Raw genomic sequence first — 18,711 nt, 5'->3', positions numbered from 1 at the left:
GCGTATGTGTGTATGCTGGTGCAGGACAAAAGCTGCCTGCGCTAAAGCAGAGCTGGTGCTGATGCTCGTGCTGTAAAGCTGCCAGCACTTAGAGATCGCCGAATTCAAATTGATAATTTGAACTTTTTGTCCTTTTTTCCTGTGGTCACTATAATTCACATTATGTTAAAAAAAAAAACACAAGAAGGCATATGCTATGCCAGCTATAAGATATAGTCGTCCAATTCTATAAAAGTAAAACTGTAAGTTCTGAAATCGTTCAAAAATACTATTATATTTTATTTTCCGCCTTCCCAACTTTTGACTGAAATTTTAATAGCTTCTGCAAGGGTATAAAAATAAAGAAAATCCTGTTTTACTTATTCATACATTTTGTTTTCTTATTTTAAGATTTTTAAGAAATAAGTGTGTGCAAAGAGTCCTGAACACATGTGTTAAAAAATTACCTGAGTAATTGTTACAAGCCGCAGTATTGAAATAATTTAATCGTGGAAACTTTAGTAAACTATTAAAATGCATTTTCATACATGAATTGCGTTTTTCCGCGCAGTGTAAACGGTAACAATATAAAACTTTTATGCGAACAGAGTAGAAATGATCGGGAAAAACGAACTAATCAATTTGGGGTAGAGCTGCAAGAGTATAAAAACTCCGGCGTGACTGGAAATTGATTCAATCAGTGCTTTATTAGAGACTTATGTCAAAGCTATAAGTTTATTGTTTGCTATTCCCACACACAAACTCAAACACTTTCCATAGACTGAAAAGTTGACTGGTTTTCAGACTGCAAGGTGTTACATATATCGTCTTCTTCAGACGACGTATTGAAGTTATAATTGGGTGCACAAGAAGGTAGGTGAGTCCAGCACAGGTAATCAGCAGGACTAACCGGAAGACCCCCAGAAACCGAACGCTTGCCAAATGGCCTTTCTGGGACGGGTCGACAGTCAGGGAGCCCTCATCGACTGCGAGGTGTTCAACTTCCAGCCCCAGCAGAACCCAGCCTGCCCGCCGGGAGAGGACGAGGCCAGCGGGCGGCTGCCGCAGAGGAAGGGCTCCAGGACCTACATCAAGACCTACGACAAGGACAGCCCGCTGCCCTCCATGGGAAGCCCCAGCACGGTGCGCTACGTGGGCAGCTCCGTGTCGTCCAGCGAAACCCACTCCTTGGACGAGACGGAGTCCTCCACTCTGCGCTGCTCCTCGCTCGGGTCACTGGGCACCTTGGCCACGATGGTGGGACACCACGAAGATGGGCTCGAGTCGGAATCGCTCTGCCTGGACCTGGACAGCCCCAGCAGTAGCCCCGCCAGCGGCAGCAGCAGCAGATCCACCTCCTCCCGGGAGGGCAGTTCCGGCGACAAGGACTCGACGACCTCGATGTGCAGCTGGGAGGAGGCCATGTCCCGGGAGGAGGAGCCGCACAGCTTCAGCCTGCCCTCGCTGCGCCTGGGATCAGAAGGGGGGCGGGGGGCGGGGGCGGCTTTGCCTCGCCGCCGCTCACCTACACCCGCCGCCTCGACCCGCTGCACATGGAGCGCTCCGCCGACGACGCCTACGAGAACTGGCTGAGCGGCAAGCGGCGCCAGTGCCAGTGCAGGCTGCGGCAGGAGCAGGCCGAGCGGGAGGCGCAGCGGGAGCGGACGGCGCTGCGCCAGCGGTTGGCCAAGGGGGAGTACGAGCGGTGGTGCCAGCAGAAGGCGCGGCAGGCCAAGCCCTCCCCCCGCCCAAATACCGCAGCCAAAAGCAAACGCTCCCGCGCAGCACCACCAGCACCTGCAGAAGTGGGAGCTGGAGAAGATCAGGCTGGCCGAACGGAGGCGTCTGGAGCAGCGGGACGTCGAGCGGCAGCGGGAGCAGGAGAAGGCGCTCCGACGGCAGCAGGCGGAACAGGCCTTCCGGCGGTGGATGAGCAACGTGGCCCAGCGACCCAAGCCGGTGCCCACCAGCCAGGGAATCCAGTCCCTCCGCGGCACCGTTTCCGACATCTTCATCAACCCCAATCAGTGGGTGGACTGAAGAACATTAGCTTGCTGGAAGAGGTGGCCCAAGAGTCGGAAAGTGTGTTGCCCAAACAGGCTCCTCCAAAGGTGGGAATTTGCCCGCGCCGTGAAACCAAAGTTGTACCCTAGTGAATATACTTACTTACATACTTACTCATTTAGCACGATTAAATACCAAAACAGGTGTTGCTTTTTGATTTAACTGTGGGTGGGGCTGCACACTAAGTAGGATAAATTTAAAGCATAGTTCAGTTTTTGCAACCTTTCGTGGACGACAAAGTCAGCAACAAAAGACTTTTCGCTAAATCTTCCAGTTTGTATTAGAATCAATATCATGGCAACAAGCTTTAGAGAATAGAGACTTCAACTGTATCAGTAACAAGAAGGAAGCAAACTTCGGTGGCTGTTACAAAATGAGTTATTCTACATTTTGATTTCAATGCTTAAAAAAAAGGAACAACGAGCTATTTGATAAGTCGTCAGAATTTATAAAGGTAAGTCCGCGATCCTAAAACCAAAACCAATTAGTATATCTCGGAGTATATGGATATTTGATAATAAAACATGAAGGGAAGCAAACTTCGGCCAGCCGAAGTTTATAAACTCTTACAGTTTTACAAAACGACTACATTTCGATTTCTACCCCTATATTACTACAAACAATGAAGCTATGTCGATTTTGCGCTACATTTTGCCATCGTTTCTGTGGCAGCTAAATGATATTGTTGTCCGATTTTAACAAAACTAAAATCGTAATTCTGATATAGTAAATAATTACTATATCTCAAAGGAATATTTTGATAGCTTGAAAAACAGCAAATTTAATTTTCTTTTTATTTTATTTTTTTAATTTATTTCAATTTTTTTTAATTTTACCGTAATTCTGTAGTATTTAAATATTATCAAAACCCAAGGAACAAAAAAAAATTAAAAACAACAAAGTTAAACTTTTTTAAATTTTTTTTCCCGATTGTTCCGTGGGAGCTATATGATATAGTCGCCTAGTTCCGACCTATATACTACCTGCAAAAGAAAGACAACTTTTGGGAAAGTTTTAAGCAGATAGCTTGAAAACTCAGGGACTAGCTTGCGTAGAAACGGACGGATGGACGGAGATGGCTAGATCGACTCTCCTGATGATGGTGATCAAGTATATATATATATTTTATAGGGTCGTAAATTTCTCCTTCACTAAGTTGCAAACTTTTGAATGAAATTATAATACCGTCTGCAAGGGGATTTATTTTGTGTTCAATGCAACCGTAAATTCCGTACAAAACGTCACCAAAAAATTATGCTAACAAAATATTACAGTGATTCAACCAATACTTTTGTTGGTGCATTCCTTAATGCCCTTACACTAATTACGAGATACACATAAATAATGTAACTTCTCAAAAACAATTTCAAAATTGTTGTATATATTTCTAATAGAAACTTTTGTATGCCACTGAGTTGACCAATTTGCGGGTACTAAAGGGCATTGATACGAACTGACGAGATCTCGAAGTTGTACACAGACGGAAACCTCTTTGGTCTCCTTTTTTATACGCAAAACCAAGGGTTTTGTGAAACTCAATTCACCTTCACACTAGTGTTCACAGGTAAAATAAAAAAAGCCACTTAACAGACTGGGCAGTGTTGTAGACTATGAGTCCGTGTCAGGAAAAGAACAGATATCGACGTTGCACACAGACGGAAACTACTTTCGTCCCAAGACCAAACTTATTTACATTTAGAAGTGTTACAAATTAAATTCTATAAATTAACAAACTAGAATGATGGCTAGTTTCGAGCATAGCTATATCTTCTGGTTTTTAGGGCTCTTTTCCTTAGATTTTAGAAAGGAACGCCCTTAATTTTTGAAAAATGTACCCTACAATTTAAGGTGCGATGCCTTTGAAGTATGCAGTTATGCTAAGGACCAAGTATTTGCAAAAATTGTACTTAACAGTATGTACGATTTGAAAAGGCCCATTTTGTTGTCTGCATGTTTTATTCTATGAATGCAATATAACCCAGATAAAATGGGCAAGTTCGTCTCATGCCTACAACCTAGCTCAGTTTAAGCAAATGGGTGCAATGAAATGGGTTGCCCACAAAATTCGGCCCCCGCACGTTTTCGCTGCATAACATTTTAGGTTTCATTTTCTATTAATATGCAATTTAGCTACTTTTTCCCATTATAATTTTACGTCTGTGCCACAGCCCCCCCCTTCCCCGCACTGATCGGTGTGCCTCGCACAACTTGATTGCCGTTGCCGACGCAGCTGGAGTTGCCGCGGACGGTTGTTGCTCCTACATTCTAATCGAAATTTTTTATTGTTTACAGTCACGAAAGAGTGCGACGCTGGAGCGATGACGACAACACGGCGTCGTCTGCGGTGGTGCGGTGGTGCAGCGGTTCAGCGGGTCAGAGGTCTGGGGTCAGGGGTCAGGGGGAGTGGTGCATTGGAGCGGCGGCGGAGGGTAATGTCAGTTATTTGACAGCGCCGACAGTCGAGTACGATGGCGGGGCGGACATGCAAGCGGGCCGAACTGCCACACTGCCACACTGCTGCAGCTCCAATCTTCTCCAGTCTCGCCACATCGGCTGCTTAGCTCAGGGGCGGATCCAGGGGGTTCTTGGGGGCTTGGGCCTCCGAAATGCAGTGAATCAATCGGAATAAAGCAAATAGTGATTTTAAAACGATTTATATTTCTGGGCGTACTCACTTTTTCAAACAATTTAGTCGGCTAATTGTAATTCGTTCTTAAACGACACAGTTTATCCATATCTTGTGATATTCATCTTCAGTTTCATCATGTTATTTGTCTCGATTATCGGGGATGCAAGGGATTTCCAAATTATAAACTAACAGTATTATTATGTATAACCTGTAATAAACAGTATTATAATAATAAATAATCATTTTCCTTTATTTTGAGGAAAAGCCTGGTTTTAATGCATCGATAGTATCGTTGTTTTTCGGGAAAGAATCGAAAACACTGATGTATTCAAACATTGATGAATTTTAGGCATCAATGTTGAAATTTTAACATTCCCAATGTGTAAATCCTCTACAAAAGTGAAAGCTGATATGCACCATTCCATAATTATCCCCCAAAACAATGTTTAGCTTTGCCTCTGGAACAGCTCAACGTTTGCTAGTCGCGATGTTCAAATGCTAAGCCAAATATGTGCAACTTAGGCGAGCGGCATAAAAAGCTCCGTGTAGTGCCCCACGCCGCTTATGCATTTAACCACATCCACCAGCAAACAGCAGAAAAGTGGAAAAGCGGAAAAGCGGCATCGGTAGAATCAGAAGCATCAGATTCGTTGGCAATGCAACCGGCATTATTATACCCCTTACTTGAAGAGTAAAAAGGTATATAGTATTCAAGCTGTAGTATGTAACGGGTATAAGATGATGTGTATATATTCTTGATCTTAATATTCCTCGATCGTGTGAACGTCTAGATCTCGGGACTTGTATGAGCTAGATATTTGGACTCCACCTTTAAATTTAAGATTTATTTGATTTCATCAAATTTTGCCAATTCTAACGCCTTCAACTCAATAATAATATTAAAATGGAAAATTTGCCCTAATGCATGTTTTTCACACAAATGACGCTTGCGACTTGCCGGAGGCATACATACTTATTTTAAAGTTGGTGAACAAAGTGATGGGTATCTAATAGTCGGAGTACTCGATTATAGCGTTCCTTTTTGTTTTATAATTTACAAACAAGTAGTTCGACAACGGCGCCATCTGCGACAAGATTTGCCTTTATCGACAGCAAAACCAAATGGCAGTCTAACCCCTACGCCCTCGAAAAAACGGAATTCCATTTGCTGTGGATGTAACTCACGAAACTTTCATTGATAGAAATCGAAATTATTACCCCAAGGTAAAACTATTTCAAAGGCATCATTTTGTATGAAATCTTTTGGAATTGTAATGGAAAGGTTGAACAATGCCCCTGATTATATGCTTCATATGGAAATTAAGAAAAAAAGAAAGAAAAGAAGAAAAGAAGCAAGCTTCGGCAAGCCAAAGTTTATATACCCTATCCATTATTACAAAACGACTACATTTCGATTTCTAACCCTTTATTACTAAAAACAATGAAGATATGCCGATTTTGCGCTCCATTTTGCCATCGTTTTTATGGCAGCTTTATGATATTTTTCTCCGATTTTGACAAAGCTCAAAGCGTAAATCTGATATTGTAAGTAATTACTATATCTTAAAGGAATATTTTGATAAATAGAAAAACTGAAAAAATAAAGTTGTATTCCTTGCAGAGGGTATTATAATTTCAGGCCAAAGTTTGCAGCGCAGTGAAGGCGACATTTCCGACCCTATAAAATTTATATATTCTTAATCAATATATATTTATACTTTATAGGGTCTGAAATGTCTCCTTCACTGTGTTGCAAACCCTCTACAATGGCATACAAAGTGAAATCAAAATAAAATGTCGATTTTTAATTTTTAAGCAATTTTCTTGATTAAAGAATCTTGAATCAAGAAATATTTTCTTGTACATGTATGGTTCATTTTGTTATGAGTTAACATGTGTTTATATATCAAGAGTTTAATAAACATACAAATATCATACAACATATACAAATTTCAAATATATATATTCCATAACTCGAGATATAAAGTAAAACCCGGAAAAACGCTGACATTTTTCTGTAAAAAATCGTAGCCATTTTCCGGTAGCAATATTGAACTTTTGAACAGAGACACTCGCCTATAGCGTTCCTTCTTTTTATACCCTTGGTAGAATAATTTTACTGCAGCGCATTAAAGGAAACATTTCTGAGCCAAAAATTTACATATATAGCGAGTCAATCTATCCAAGTCCGTTTCTCCGCAAAGTGTCATGATTTCTTGAATGCATGAAATCAAAATAGCCCCGCGATTCAAACGAATTCATTAAATCCGAAAAGCCCCTGTTTTCATGCCACACATGCCGGCAGGTTTGAAAATTAACATGAAATTAAATAGTTTTTGAAATGCTCTCATTCAGCTGTCCCTAAAAGAAATGTCCTGAGTAGTGTTTGTTTGTGTTTTATAGGATATACTCTTCAAATCTAAGGGTTTGATCTAAACAAGTCGGATATGTGTTCTTCTCCGTACTTAAAAAATATCTGACAAGTGCATATTTTTACATTGCTACGCTGAATTTTATATATTCTACCTTAGAATAATATACAGCTACATATATGTGATTTGCACATTTTTAAAAGAGTTCCGTGGCAAAAATCACACCAATATTTGTTCCATTTCGTACCATAATGAAAATATACTTTTACGATGTGCAGAACCTTTGGTTCTAAATGATTTTTTTTGAATAAAATAACGCTTTTAATGCGTGAAAGTGCTTTAAATTAGCAACTGTGATGCAGTCATTTAAGCTAACTTTTTCTGCGCAGAGATTTCACTTTCAGGCCAGTCGTCGTGCAATTAATGGGAAAACCCCATTAACATCCCCACCCTTTGCAGCCAAGACAAGAAGTCAGTCAGTGAAGTGGGCTGAAAGGCGGCTGGAATATGACTTATTTAAGTCGGAGCCGCGTGTTAATAACTTTGCAAGCCTCGCCAGGCTTCCAAACTTCGCTCATGTGAGTGTCCTTCGTATGATTTTGCCTTCTTACCGGCTTCTCTGCGTGTGGCAGGCAGATTAAAGTGACAGACAGGGCTACGCAGGCAAAATAACAAAAGGTGGTTAAGACCTTGTAAGTGTTTAAGTCGACAAGGGGTCGAGCGACCAAGGACGAAACTCGATGCTCGATGCGTGTTTATAGCGCTGTGAAATGAACATTTTGCAAGGTGATTTAACAGTTATTAGGTTTTTCAACCCAAAGTGGCTAGGCTGGCTCATGGCGTTCCTTAGGCTCTGCCTACAATTTCCCTTGGGAATGCTTATATTCCTTCCCTTTTTATAATCCTGCAAAGTTTTTATTTGATTGCGACAAATATTCGCATCTCATGTCCCAACAAGCACAGGGCTAAACAAATCGTCAAAGGCATTTGAGCAAAACAATTGCAGGGCCAAAACTTTTTGTTCTCAACTTTAAAACTATGCCTGATTAAATAAAGGCCTGCAAATAAGTTGAGCTTAGTTGCGCAAGGGAAGCAATGCATATTGCTTGAGTAAATATGCAAAATAGTTAAATAAGAAGCATTTGTTCCATGTTGGGAATTTACATTTCTAACACTATACGCCAGGAACCAAGAACTACCTAACTAACTTCAGGTTTTTTTTAATATTAAAATTTATTCATCGAAAAGCTTTTAACAGGCACATGGAAGCCCATGAATGTGTATTCTGCTAAACATATTCACTTATTGTATTAGTGCAGCATTAAATTTTATTAATTTTGACTATTGTAATCAAATCTGCATATATAGCTTTTGTTTTTAAAGAGTGGTTTTATTACACTTTTTCTTGACCTTCTCCCCTTGATATTAAGATCTACTTTTCTAAAAAATAAAAATATTTGTACAGACCAAAAATGTTTGTATATGGTTTTGATTTTTTTTAGAAGGAAACAAATTAAACATTGAACAATTTTTTAGCCCTGCATTTTAAATTGTTTGTTTATTTGTAATTTTTTGAGAAAATGCTTAAACAAAATATATTTTTTTTCGGTCTAGTAACAATTTTATTTTTCTTGATAAAAAGAATACAATATATTTTCCTCTTTTAGCAAAAAAATTCTTCTTTTTAATAAATATTCTCATATAAATTCTTAAGCACGAAATTGAAGAATACAAATTTCAATATGTTCCGTGGGAAAAGAGAAATTGAGAAAAATGTACATACGTTTCGGAATATTGGCACCATTTTTCTGTAGATATATATTTTCTTAAGTGATACAAAATTCTAAATTAATAACAGATTTTTTGCTAGGAGATGCTTAGGTCTTTTCCCTATGTAAGGAAAAAGTTTGTAGAATTTTTGTACATTTAACATGGTCTTTGTATAATGCTAAACATAGAAATAATGAAATTAGTATAAAAATAGTTAAGAACGTATAAAACGCACCACAAATCAGTTTTAAAAGTAGTGAAATATTTTTGGATTATTATCTCTTTATTTATATTTTATAGGTTCGATCACTTTAGTGTATTTCTAATCTACAGTAATCAGGAATGAGAATAACAATTAAATAATAAACCTGAATTGATGATAAGTTTTTTAGCAACACCCATGGACAATATTTCGTAAATGAAAATCATTATTATGCAAGTCAAAATACTTGATTGAATTAAAACAAACCGCTTGGCCGTACATTTAAACTTTGTTTGCCGGCTTTTAATAAACTTACCCCATTTCCAGAGTGTTGGGCTGAGTAGATTGGCCCTAAAGTAAGCCACACAACTTTGCAGACCAACTTTGGCACATTTCTTAATTAGCTTTATGAGTTTGCTGCGAAGCACCTGTCGAAATTCCCATGCGTGCGGTCAGTCAGGTGCCTAGTCCGGCCTAGTCGAAAAAACTTTTCTTACCTGAGAAAATATTATGCAAAAAATGATATTAAAACTTTGTGTATGATGCTATTGTCTAACTTTGTATTTTAAAGTTGGCGGCATGTGAGGACTTCCACTCGGACCGGGGCCTATCAATAGCAATGGCAACAATGGCCAATTTGTAGACGGTTCTTGAGGCGCATAAATTATACCTCGTCCCCTAATTGGACCAGTCTTTGCATGGAAATGACGGCACTTGAAATCAAAATTCGTTGACGGGGGAGGCAAGTGGCTGGGAAATGTGCCCAGCCCGTCGACATTGGGCGTAAAGCGAAAAGGCAGCAAGGCGTAACATGCGATAAAATTGAGTTGGAAACGTGTCTCAAATCTAAAATTAACAAACTGCCCTAGTCAGTCAGCGAGTCACAGAGTCATCGGGCCACCGAGTACGCCGTGAGTTAGCCAGATTCGTCCTTTCCCCGGCTAAATGTCCTGCGAGGCAGCCCAGCCTGCATGTAAATGAGTTTTTAATGATGTCCACGTTTGCCGACTACATTCAAATCCACTACGGCCCTCGATTTTTCCCTCCTTTTCCCCGCTTTTCCTCGCAGTGCGTTTCTTTGGAGTGTCATAGTTTGCCTAATTGCTGACATCATTTTTCCTGTTTTTTGCGTCTGCCCTTTAATAGTTTTTTCAGCGTTCTCTGGCTATTGGTTTCATGTAAATGTGGGCCTGATTAGCGCCAGTCATGAATTTCAATTTGTTCTTAATTAATTGTTGATTTAAAATTCCTTGCGTGCAAATGGAACTAGTGCCCTATCAAGCTAAAAGTTAAGCTTAAAGTATCTTCTTCATAATTGACCTAACAATTGAGTGAGTACTGCGATTTGAGGATGACATTATGATTGGATTTTGCACTTCTAAATAGTTAATAGCACTAAGTTCTAAATAGTTTAGTTAATGTTAAGGGCTGGTGAAAAAACGTTAAAAATATCTACCTGCTACTATATTTCCAAACAATAAACTTATGGCCAACCAATTTAAGGTAATTGGTGAACAAAAATAATTGATTATTATAGTTATAAATATGTTTATAATATTCTTATAATAAATTTAAAAATGTGTAAAAAAATGTGATTATAGATTAGACGAATCTTATACAAGAATTGTAATTTGTATTATTTTTTGTTTATTTTTATTAATGCTAGGGCTCCTTGTTGCAATCAACAGATCATGATTAAATAGGTGTGAACGGAAGCTGATCAAAAATATATTATATAATATACTTATCTAGGTTCGGAATTGCAAACTGTTGACTGAAATTAAAACACCCTCGGCCAGAGTGTAAAAATCTCCCAGCTCTGACTGTTCACAAAGCTACCTTTGAATACCGTGACCTCTTTTCTTCTTCCAACAATTTTGCATAAGAAAAGCCCAATCTTTCATGTCCTTTCACTAAGGTAGAAAAAATGTCAGTCCATAGATTAACTCGATTTCCAGTGGTAGAAAAAGATATATTGCCCCGTGTTTAGTGGTAAAAACAATGAAACCTCCCGCCTCCCTAACAACTGTGCAAGGGGACTGCCCGCTGTGCCCATAAATAATGCAATGGAGAAGGGGGAGCCAAGTCTGTCGGACCATTGAGTGTTCGACAAAGGCAGGTGCAAAATAAAGGAAGACTGGGTCAGGCCAGCGGATCCGTGGAAGCCGAGGTTTTATGCTCAGACAATGGACCAGATATTTATCAAACTAATGTCATGCGATCAATAACGTGGGCGGCAGGAGATGCCTGCAGCCTCCAAATGTGGAGATTATGAGTGATGTTCGGTGTGGAAAACAAAGCCTCGAAGCATCTAAAAGTGAGATGGGCCAATAAGTATATAAACAATTGAATCTGAGGACTAAATATAAGAGCGAGGCAGAACGTGTATGACTATATTTACAGTCAAGCGCGAATTAAAATTATAAAAAATATTTGAAAATTTAAAAATTTTGTCCGGCAACTTTTTCTATTTATCCGCCTTTATCTATTTATCGAACAAAAACCCATCTAATCGAGCGGGAAAACTCCCACCTGTAAAATTCTCATATAAAGTTTGTGAGTTTACGCGAAGATATTTCTTTTGGCCGGTTTCTTTGTAATATAATTTTTATACCCTTGTAGAGAGTGAAGGAGATCCGACCCTAAAAAGTATATATGTATATTCTTAATCAGGATCGCGTCCTGTGTTGATGATATCATATAGTTGCCATATAACTGAACGATCGGAAATAACATAACTTTAGTGTATTTAAAGTTAGGATGTTGAGATTGTTTATAGGTTTTACATTTGGCCAATCAATCTGACCTACCAAATTTCATAAAGATCGACCGACTATATCTTATAGCCGTCATATAACTGATTGATCGGAAATGCCATAACTTTGGTGATTTTAAAATTGGGAAATTGGGATTTTTTACGAGTATTAAGAATGCATCATATGAATATTTTATAACTTTATAACTTTTTCATGTAAATCTGAATAGTAGTTTCTGGTACATACAATAACACACATAAAAATCATCTCAAATTTCCTAATGAAATAGTTATAATTTCCCAAGCCATCGATGATGGTTAATTAACTATAAACAGCTACTTCTACGTAGTACATTACGTAATTAATTTATGTTAGTTTTACCATACACTTACTTAACTTAAAAAGTACTTAAAAATCCCTAGCTAATAGAAACTGGTTTATTAAAACTTACTATAAAAATGTTCAAAACTCTGTAAAATTACTATTTTAGTGTTACTGCACTACCTTTAAAAAGGTAAATAACTATTTAACTAGGAAATAATAATTTAAAAAAAAAACCCAAACCGGTTAAAATTGTGTGTAAACTTGGCAGTGCATAAAGCTTTCATCAGAATTAATCCTGTAAAGACATAACTCTTCAGTGACCTGTGGGCCTTGATCAATGCGCACTAAAACCAGTTGGAAAATATACAATCGGAAGTGAAAGATAAACACAAAACCTAAAAGTATAGAGCAACAGAAATGAAACTTGTTACGTTTTAATAAAAAGTGAATTAACTATTCGAAAATAGTTTAAAAAGCAACAAAAATTAAATTAATTAAATTTAAATACAAAATTGTTACGCAGGCAACCATATTTTTAAGTTAGCTCATTGGTCGATTTCACCAAACAATTTGTTTTATCTACTGTTAAATTTGGTTGATCCAATCAAAAATAATGTTTTCTATTTAGCATTAGTGCAAAACTGCAGGGATAAGGAAACGTTTGGTACACCGTGTATTTTAAGTACACACCGACTTCGTTTGGAAAACGTCACATAACGTCAGGCAAATGTTATTTAACCTAACTCCAACATAATTATTGTTAGCTTACAGAAATGTGACGCGATCGAAATTCCAACTCTTACCAATTCGCGATTATCTTATAATCTTTATTATTAAACCTTTATTAAAACAAAATACAAGATCTTCCCGGTCTCTCAAAAGATACATGTCCATCTATCGGACATTCGGATGGCCAGCGAGGCGTTCGACTGTGTATGTTGAGCCTGCAGGGTTGATTGCGGTCCCGGAGGCGGTTGGTCAATCTGACCATTACCCTGGTCATGTGGCTATCAAGCCGAAATGCACACTACAATAATATCAAAGCGAAAGTGCGTAAACAATGCAAACAACCTGGAAACGACTTGACTCTGAGCTCTACCCTTGATTCTCAGGCCAAGTTGCCATGCAATAGGAACAAAACCGTCTGATGCAACAACAACAACAGGAACAACAACACCAATATTCGGATGATGAAAACAAACAGCAACAGCAACAACAACAACATTAACAACAAAAGCATCACAAGCAACACAAACTAGTTAGTGCAAACAACATTGATGACGAATAACATGCTTCAATACCTTCCAAATTTAATCCTGCCAGTGCTCGATATTCAGGACTTGCCCCTTGCCAACCATTCCTGTTTCCCCATCATTTCCCTGTATTTCGAACAAACAGCCGAACATGCATGGGTAGCCATCGACCTGGCCAAGTGCACACTGGCAAAAGAGCCAAGATAAACGACGCCTAAGAACACCGAACTAGTTTAGTTAAGTAATACATATTCTTGTGTTATATAATTACCTTCAGATTTACTCTTTACACTACACCGAGTAAATAAAATTGGAGGAATTCCGTATCAATTTATTCCTGATATGTTCGAAAACTCAACCGAACGACGATTAAGGTAAATACGCCAGTTCGAAATTCGAATAACACATGGTACTTTTGGACGCCATCTTTAATTTTTCTCTCTTTTTCGATTTCAGTTAATTTGCGACCAGAGATAAAGCACAAAGCAACCGTTGTTCAATATCTTTTGTACATTATTCATTAGAAAACATATAAATAAATAATAATTTTACCTGTGAATATAAAATCCAGGCATTTTTATACTGTTTTATAGTGTTAGAAATATGCTTTGTATTTTTTAAACTCGGAGGAGAGGTAAGACTAATAAATTGTTTAAAATGATTTTCAAGTAAATTGAGGCTTAACAAGAAAGGAAAGCTAACTTCGGGCGGAGCCGAAGTTGATATACCCTTGCAGAATACTCTGTAAATTATATTCTCCAAAATTATTCATATGATGCATTCTTAATACTCATAAAAAATCCGAACTTCCTAACTTTAACAACAACAAAGTTATGGCATTTCCAATCGTTCAGTTATATGGCAGCTATAGGATATAGTCGGCCGATCCTTATGAAATTTGATAGGTCGGATTGATTGGCCAAAAATAAAATCCATAGAAAATCCCAACTTCCTAACTTTACAAACACCAAAGTTATGGCATTTCCGATCAATCAGTTATATGGCAGCTATAGGATATAGTCGGCCGATCCTTATGAAATTTGGTAGGTCGGATTGATTGGCCAAAAATAAAATCCATAGAAAATCCCAACTTCCTAACTTAACAAACACCAAAGTTATGGCATTTCCGACCATTCAGTTATATGGCAGCTATAGGATATAGTCGGCCGATCCTTATGAAATTTGGTGGGTCGGATTGATTGGCCAAATATAAAACCCATAGAAAATCCCAACTTTCTAACTTTACAAACACCAAAGTTATGGCATTTCCGATCAATCAGTTATATGGCAGCTATAGGATATAGTCGGCCGATCCTTATGAAATTTGGTAGGTTGGATTGATTGGCCAAATATAAAACCCATAGAAAATCCCAACTTCCTAACTTTACAAACACGAAAGTTATGGCATTTCCGATCAATCAGTTATATGGCAGCTATAGGATATAGTCGGCCGATCCCGGCCGTTCCGACTTATATACTGCGTGCAAAGGAAAGAAGGGTGTGTGCAAAGTTTCAATCCGATAGCTTTAAAACTGAGAGACTAGTTTGCGTAGAAACAGACAGACGGACAGACGGACAGACGGACAGACGGACATGGCTATATCAACTCAGGAGGTGATCCTGATCAAGAATATATATACTTTATAGGGTCGGAGATGTCTCCTTCACTGCGTTGCACACTTTTGACCAAAATTATAATACCCTCTGCAAGGGTATAAAAATGAAAATGTTTTCCTTTTTAAATTCATCAATTACTCCCAGAGAGGTTTACAAAGTGTATAATTAGGCTTAAAATGCGTTAGCTTTATAATTTAAACAAATGGTTTGGTTGTTGAAAAAAAATATATTTTACTAATAAAAGTTGGTAGGAATGACTGCGTTGACTGAATTTCAATTACCGTCTTTGATCGCCCTCTAAATAAACATTAATTTAAGCCATTTGGCCCTGTAATATCAAGGACATTAACACGGTTTTCGTCATCACTCCAATCACAGTGCACTTCCCATGCGTGTGCGAGCAGGAAACCAAACCAACGTTGACCTCATCAAAAGGATTTTCAGCGTCTTTTTGGTCTTTTTGTTTGCCTGGACCGGCTGGCCTTTGACTTTGCTGCAGGGGGAGCTTCGAGCTAGCCGAGCGCTCGGAAATTGTGCAAATGAACTTTAGGCCTTTGGCTTTGTTTGTTTGCATTTCGGTTTCTCACTCCCAGCCCTGGGAACCTCTGTTTTCCACTGCATGCTGCCTAAAACATGCTTTATTTTATTTCGGAACAATATAATTTTCTAACTTTACAGACGCACAGGATCAGACACACGACAGTCGGGTCGGCCAGTCTTCCAAATCCAATGAAAACGGGCAGGGCTTTTACACCATTTCCTCAGCTTATTGCCTGCCCGAAAATGTATCTTGTCCGACAACAATTGAAATCTTATTGAGTGTACTGTCCTCTGCAGTTTTAGTTTCGATTTTTGCTTACCTCGTTTCTTTTGTATTTTTCTTGCAAATTGTTATTTGCTATCGTAAGTGCCCCTTCGCAATTGCCCTTGCCCTGCTTTCCGTATTGGTTTACAAAATTGGTTAAACTGTGTATTGGCGCAATTGTATAAATTGACTTTCAAATTGCATGAAAATAGTGTGTGACCATTACTTGGTAGTTGAAGATTACTAGGAGACAAATTTCAGAGTGGTTCAAAGATTAATTAAATTCTTAAGATAAAAGTATGTTTTGGCACTGTTCGAAAAATACAATTTAAAATGTTCTTTATTTTGGTGTAACTACTTTCTTTCCCCAAGAATGCGTTATGATATATTTTGTATCAGTTGGTAATTGTCTTAACAAACATAAGTATGCCAAAAGCTGCAACGTGGCCCGAAATGTAGTTTTAAACCAACAAAATCAACAAATTTAATTGAAATTAAAATTGGCTCAGGTGAACGATAAGCATTAATTGAGTATATTTTTAGTGGTATTTTCAAGCGAAATGATCGCATAAATAAGCTGAAGGCCTGATATATTCAGCTTTAATTGGTAGCATGCTATAAATTACCTACAATACTTTAGTTTATCCCATTTTCATACTTTTCCCATTAGCTCAGCTTACACTGTTTCTATATTTTAAATAATTTGTGGACAATTTGAATCACTGGTGAAGTTTGCATCGACAAAAGAATCTGACTAGAGGGGACGATCCCAAGGACTACTTCCTCGGCGGCTTTATGGGACCCAGCCATGGTGTGGGGTTCACGTAGAGCTGCGAGATGGTGCCTCGCAGCGAGTCCATGCCCTGATTGAGGGGCACCGGCTTGGGCTTCGCGTCCACGTTGCTCATCCACTTCTTCCAGGCAACCTGGGCGAGCTGCCTGCGCCGCTCCTCATCCAGCGCCCTGGACAACATGGCGCGGCGCTTCTGCTGGCGCTGCGCCTGGTGCTGCTGCTGCTTCTTTAGCCACCACTCCTCGACGACCTGGCGGATCTCGTCCTTGGACGCGTTGCGAGTGGGCCTGCTGGCTGCCGACGAGCTTGAGCCAGAGCCCAGCGAAGAGGACGGCGACGGGGACGGGGTCAGCAGGGGAGACCTGCCCAGCGCCAGGCTGGCCTTCATGGCTGCCGCCTGGAGGTGGCTCTCCAGTTGCAGGCTCGCCGCCCGGCGGGCCTTGTCCTTCAGCCACTGGTCGTAGCACATCCTGGCCAGCTGCTGGCGCTCCTCCACCATCTGCTGCTTACAGTCCCGCTCCTGCTTGAGCAGCTGCTGCCGCTCCAGACGCTGCCGCTGCTTGGCCGAGTACCAGTTCTCGTAGGCCGCCTGTGGCTCGCGGTTCACCTGCACGCGGAGGAATAGACAAGGTCAAGGGTCAAGTCGGAGTGCAATAAAATGGCTTAAAAACTGTAAACTAAACGACCTGAAACAAGCATACATCGGTAGAACAAAAACTGCGGAACCCAACAGCTTTAACTTTTATAATACAAGTCGTGTTTATTCGGAGACCATCTATTAAAGACATGTAGGAAACAAATTACCCCAAATTTAATTTTAGCAAAATGAAATTTACTCCCTTTTATTATATCCTTGCAGAGGTATTATAATTTCAGTCAAAAGTTTGCACGATTTTAATTAAATTAAAATCGGACAACAATATCATATAGCTGCCATCATAAACGATGGTAAAATGCGGCGCAAAATCGACATAGCTTCATTTATTTTCGTAATTCGGCTTGCCGAAGTTTTCTTTTTTTTTGTTTACTTTAAATTTACTATACTATTTAAGTTTTATTTTATAATAAACCTTGGCCAATTTGCAAATAGTTTTTGGATGATTTTGGAATTACTAGCAGATAAGACACATACATACATACTGAGCTAAATTTGGTCATTTCATCTGAAAATCAGTAATAATTTAACCGTGTTGTTATTGATTTCCTATTGATTTGTGTGGTTTGTTGTGCACTCCAAAAAGTCTCAAGTCCTACCTTAATGCCTTCCACGTGTCTGAGGTAGTTGAAGGAGCTCTTCTGAGAGCTGAGACACAGCGAGGGAACCAAGTTGCTCCGGCTGCCAGACCGCCCGAGTCCGTCGTACAGGACCGACCAATTGCCCGCAGAGTGGGGCGAAGGATTTGCGGTGTCGTCCTTGATGGAGTAGGTGCGTGAGGTGGAGTTTTGGGGGAGCGAGTCCGGCGAGGAGATCGAGTTTGGCGAATCGCTGGGCGACGAGGATCGCCTGAGCCTGGTCTTGCTGCTGAAGATCTCGTCCCTGAGCACGATTTCTCCAGATGCGCTTACGTGGCCACAGAACGCCATCTCTTGAGTTTTGGGTTTGGGTTTTTGGGAATGTGTGAGCCTGTTGAACGGAGGAGCTATGAAGACACTAGTGAACGGAATAATTTTTTGGCTTTTAAAGTTTTTAACCTGGCGGCCAAGGCTCCAACTTGTAACTGAAGGCTACCTCTACGGCAAACGTTCGGCAGGCAGTAGGGTTTTGAGTTATTTCTCCCCCATTGCTACGCGTCAATGTGGACCCGTACGATGTTTGCCATCGCACACACAGCCGCGCAATTAAACCTGCAGCCCAGCCAATTGCACTTCCATATGCAGCGGAAAATTTTAATTACAATGCCCGGGCACAGCAACACCACAATAACAACGGCTGCCAACAAACTAGCGGAATATAAAGAATACACGTGCCTTGGCGATGACGGCGCGGCTGACGGTGTAAACCTCAGTTGCCGACACATCAGTAAATGGCGGCGGCCCATTGACATTTCCGCTGATTACTTTATGGCCGAACCCGAGCCCATTTGTATATATGTGTATATGGACTTTCGCAGGCGCAGTTCGCAGCTCGCAGTTCGCAGTTTTCAGTT

General features: G+C 39.7%; 2 protein-coding genes across 3 annotated transcripts; one reads left to right on the top strand and one right to left on the bottom strand.

Annotated features, from left to right (window-relative positions):
- The first annotated feature begins 718 nt into the window (after nt 1–718).
- Nucleotides 719–2,134, top strand: LOC108042616 (MAP7 domain-containing protein 1). The gene is given in 4 exon segments (XM_017120956.2): nt 719–852; nt 904–1,488; nt 1,491–1,720; nt 1,722–2,134. Coding segments are annotated over 3 exon segments (1,095 nt in total). The 5' UTR covers nt 719–852; nt 904–921; the 3' UTR covers nt 2,020–2,134.
- Nucleotides 2,135–16,442: 14,308 nt separating this feature from the next.
- Nucleotides 16,443–18,303, bottom strand: LOC108042617 (coiled-coil domain-containing protein 34). 2 transcript variants are annotated; one of them, XM_017120957.2, is made up of 3 exons: nt 18,257–18,303; nt 17,819–18,204; nt 16,443–17,171 (listed from the first exon to the last, which is right to left on the bottom strand). In XM_017120957.2, exons 2-3 carry the CDS (start codon nt 18,146–18,148, stop codon nt 16,548–16,550), a joined length of 954 nt encoding a protein of 317 aa, XP_016976446.1. In that variant the 5' UTR covers nt 18,149–18,204; nt 18,257–18,303; the 3' UTR covers nt 16,443–16,547. The 2 variants fall into 2 exon arrangements, with proteins under 2 accessions (XP_016976446.1, XP_016976448.1); XM_017120959.2 differs by having other exon boundaries at nt 17,819–18,188; nt 18,257–18,300.
- Between the last annotated feature and the right edge of the window lie 408 nt (nt 18,304–18,711).

This window comes from Drosophila rhopaloa, unplaced genomic scaffold, assembly GCF_018152115.1.
Source record: "Drosophila rhopaloa isolate 14029-0021.01 unplaced genomic scaffold, ASM1815211v1 contig_2, whole genome shotgun sequence".
NCBI lineage: Eukaryota > Metazoa > Arthropoda > Insecta > Diptera > Drosophilidae > Drosophila > Drosophila rhopaloa.
The sequence above is the reverse complement of the archived record's forward strand: the minus strand, read 5'-3'. Positions and strand labels throughout refer to the sequence as shown.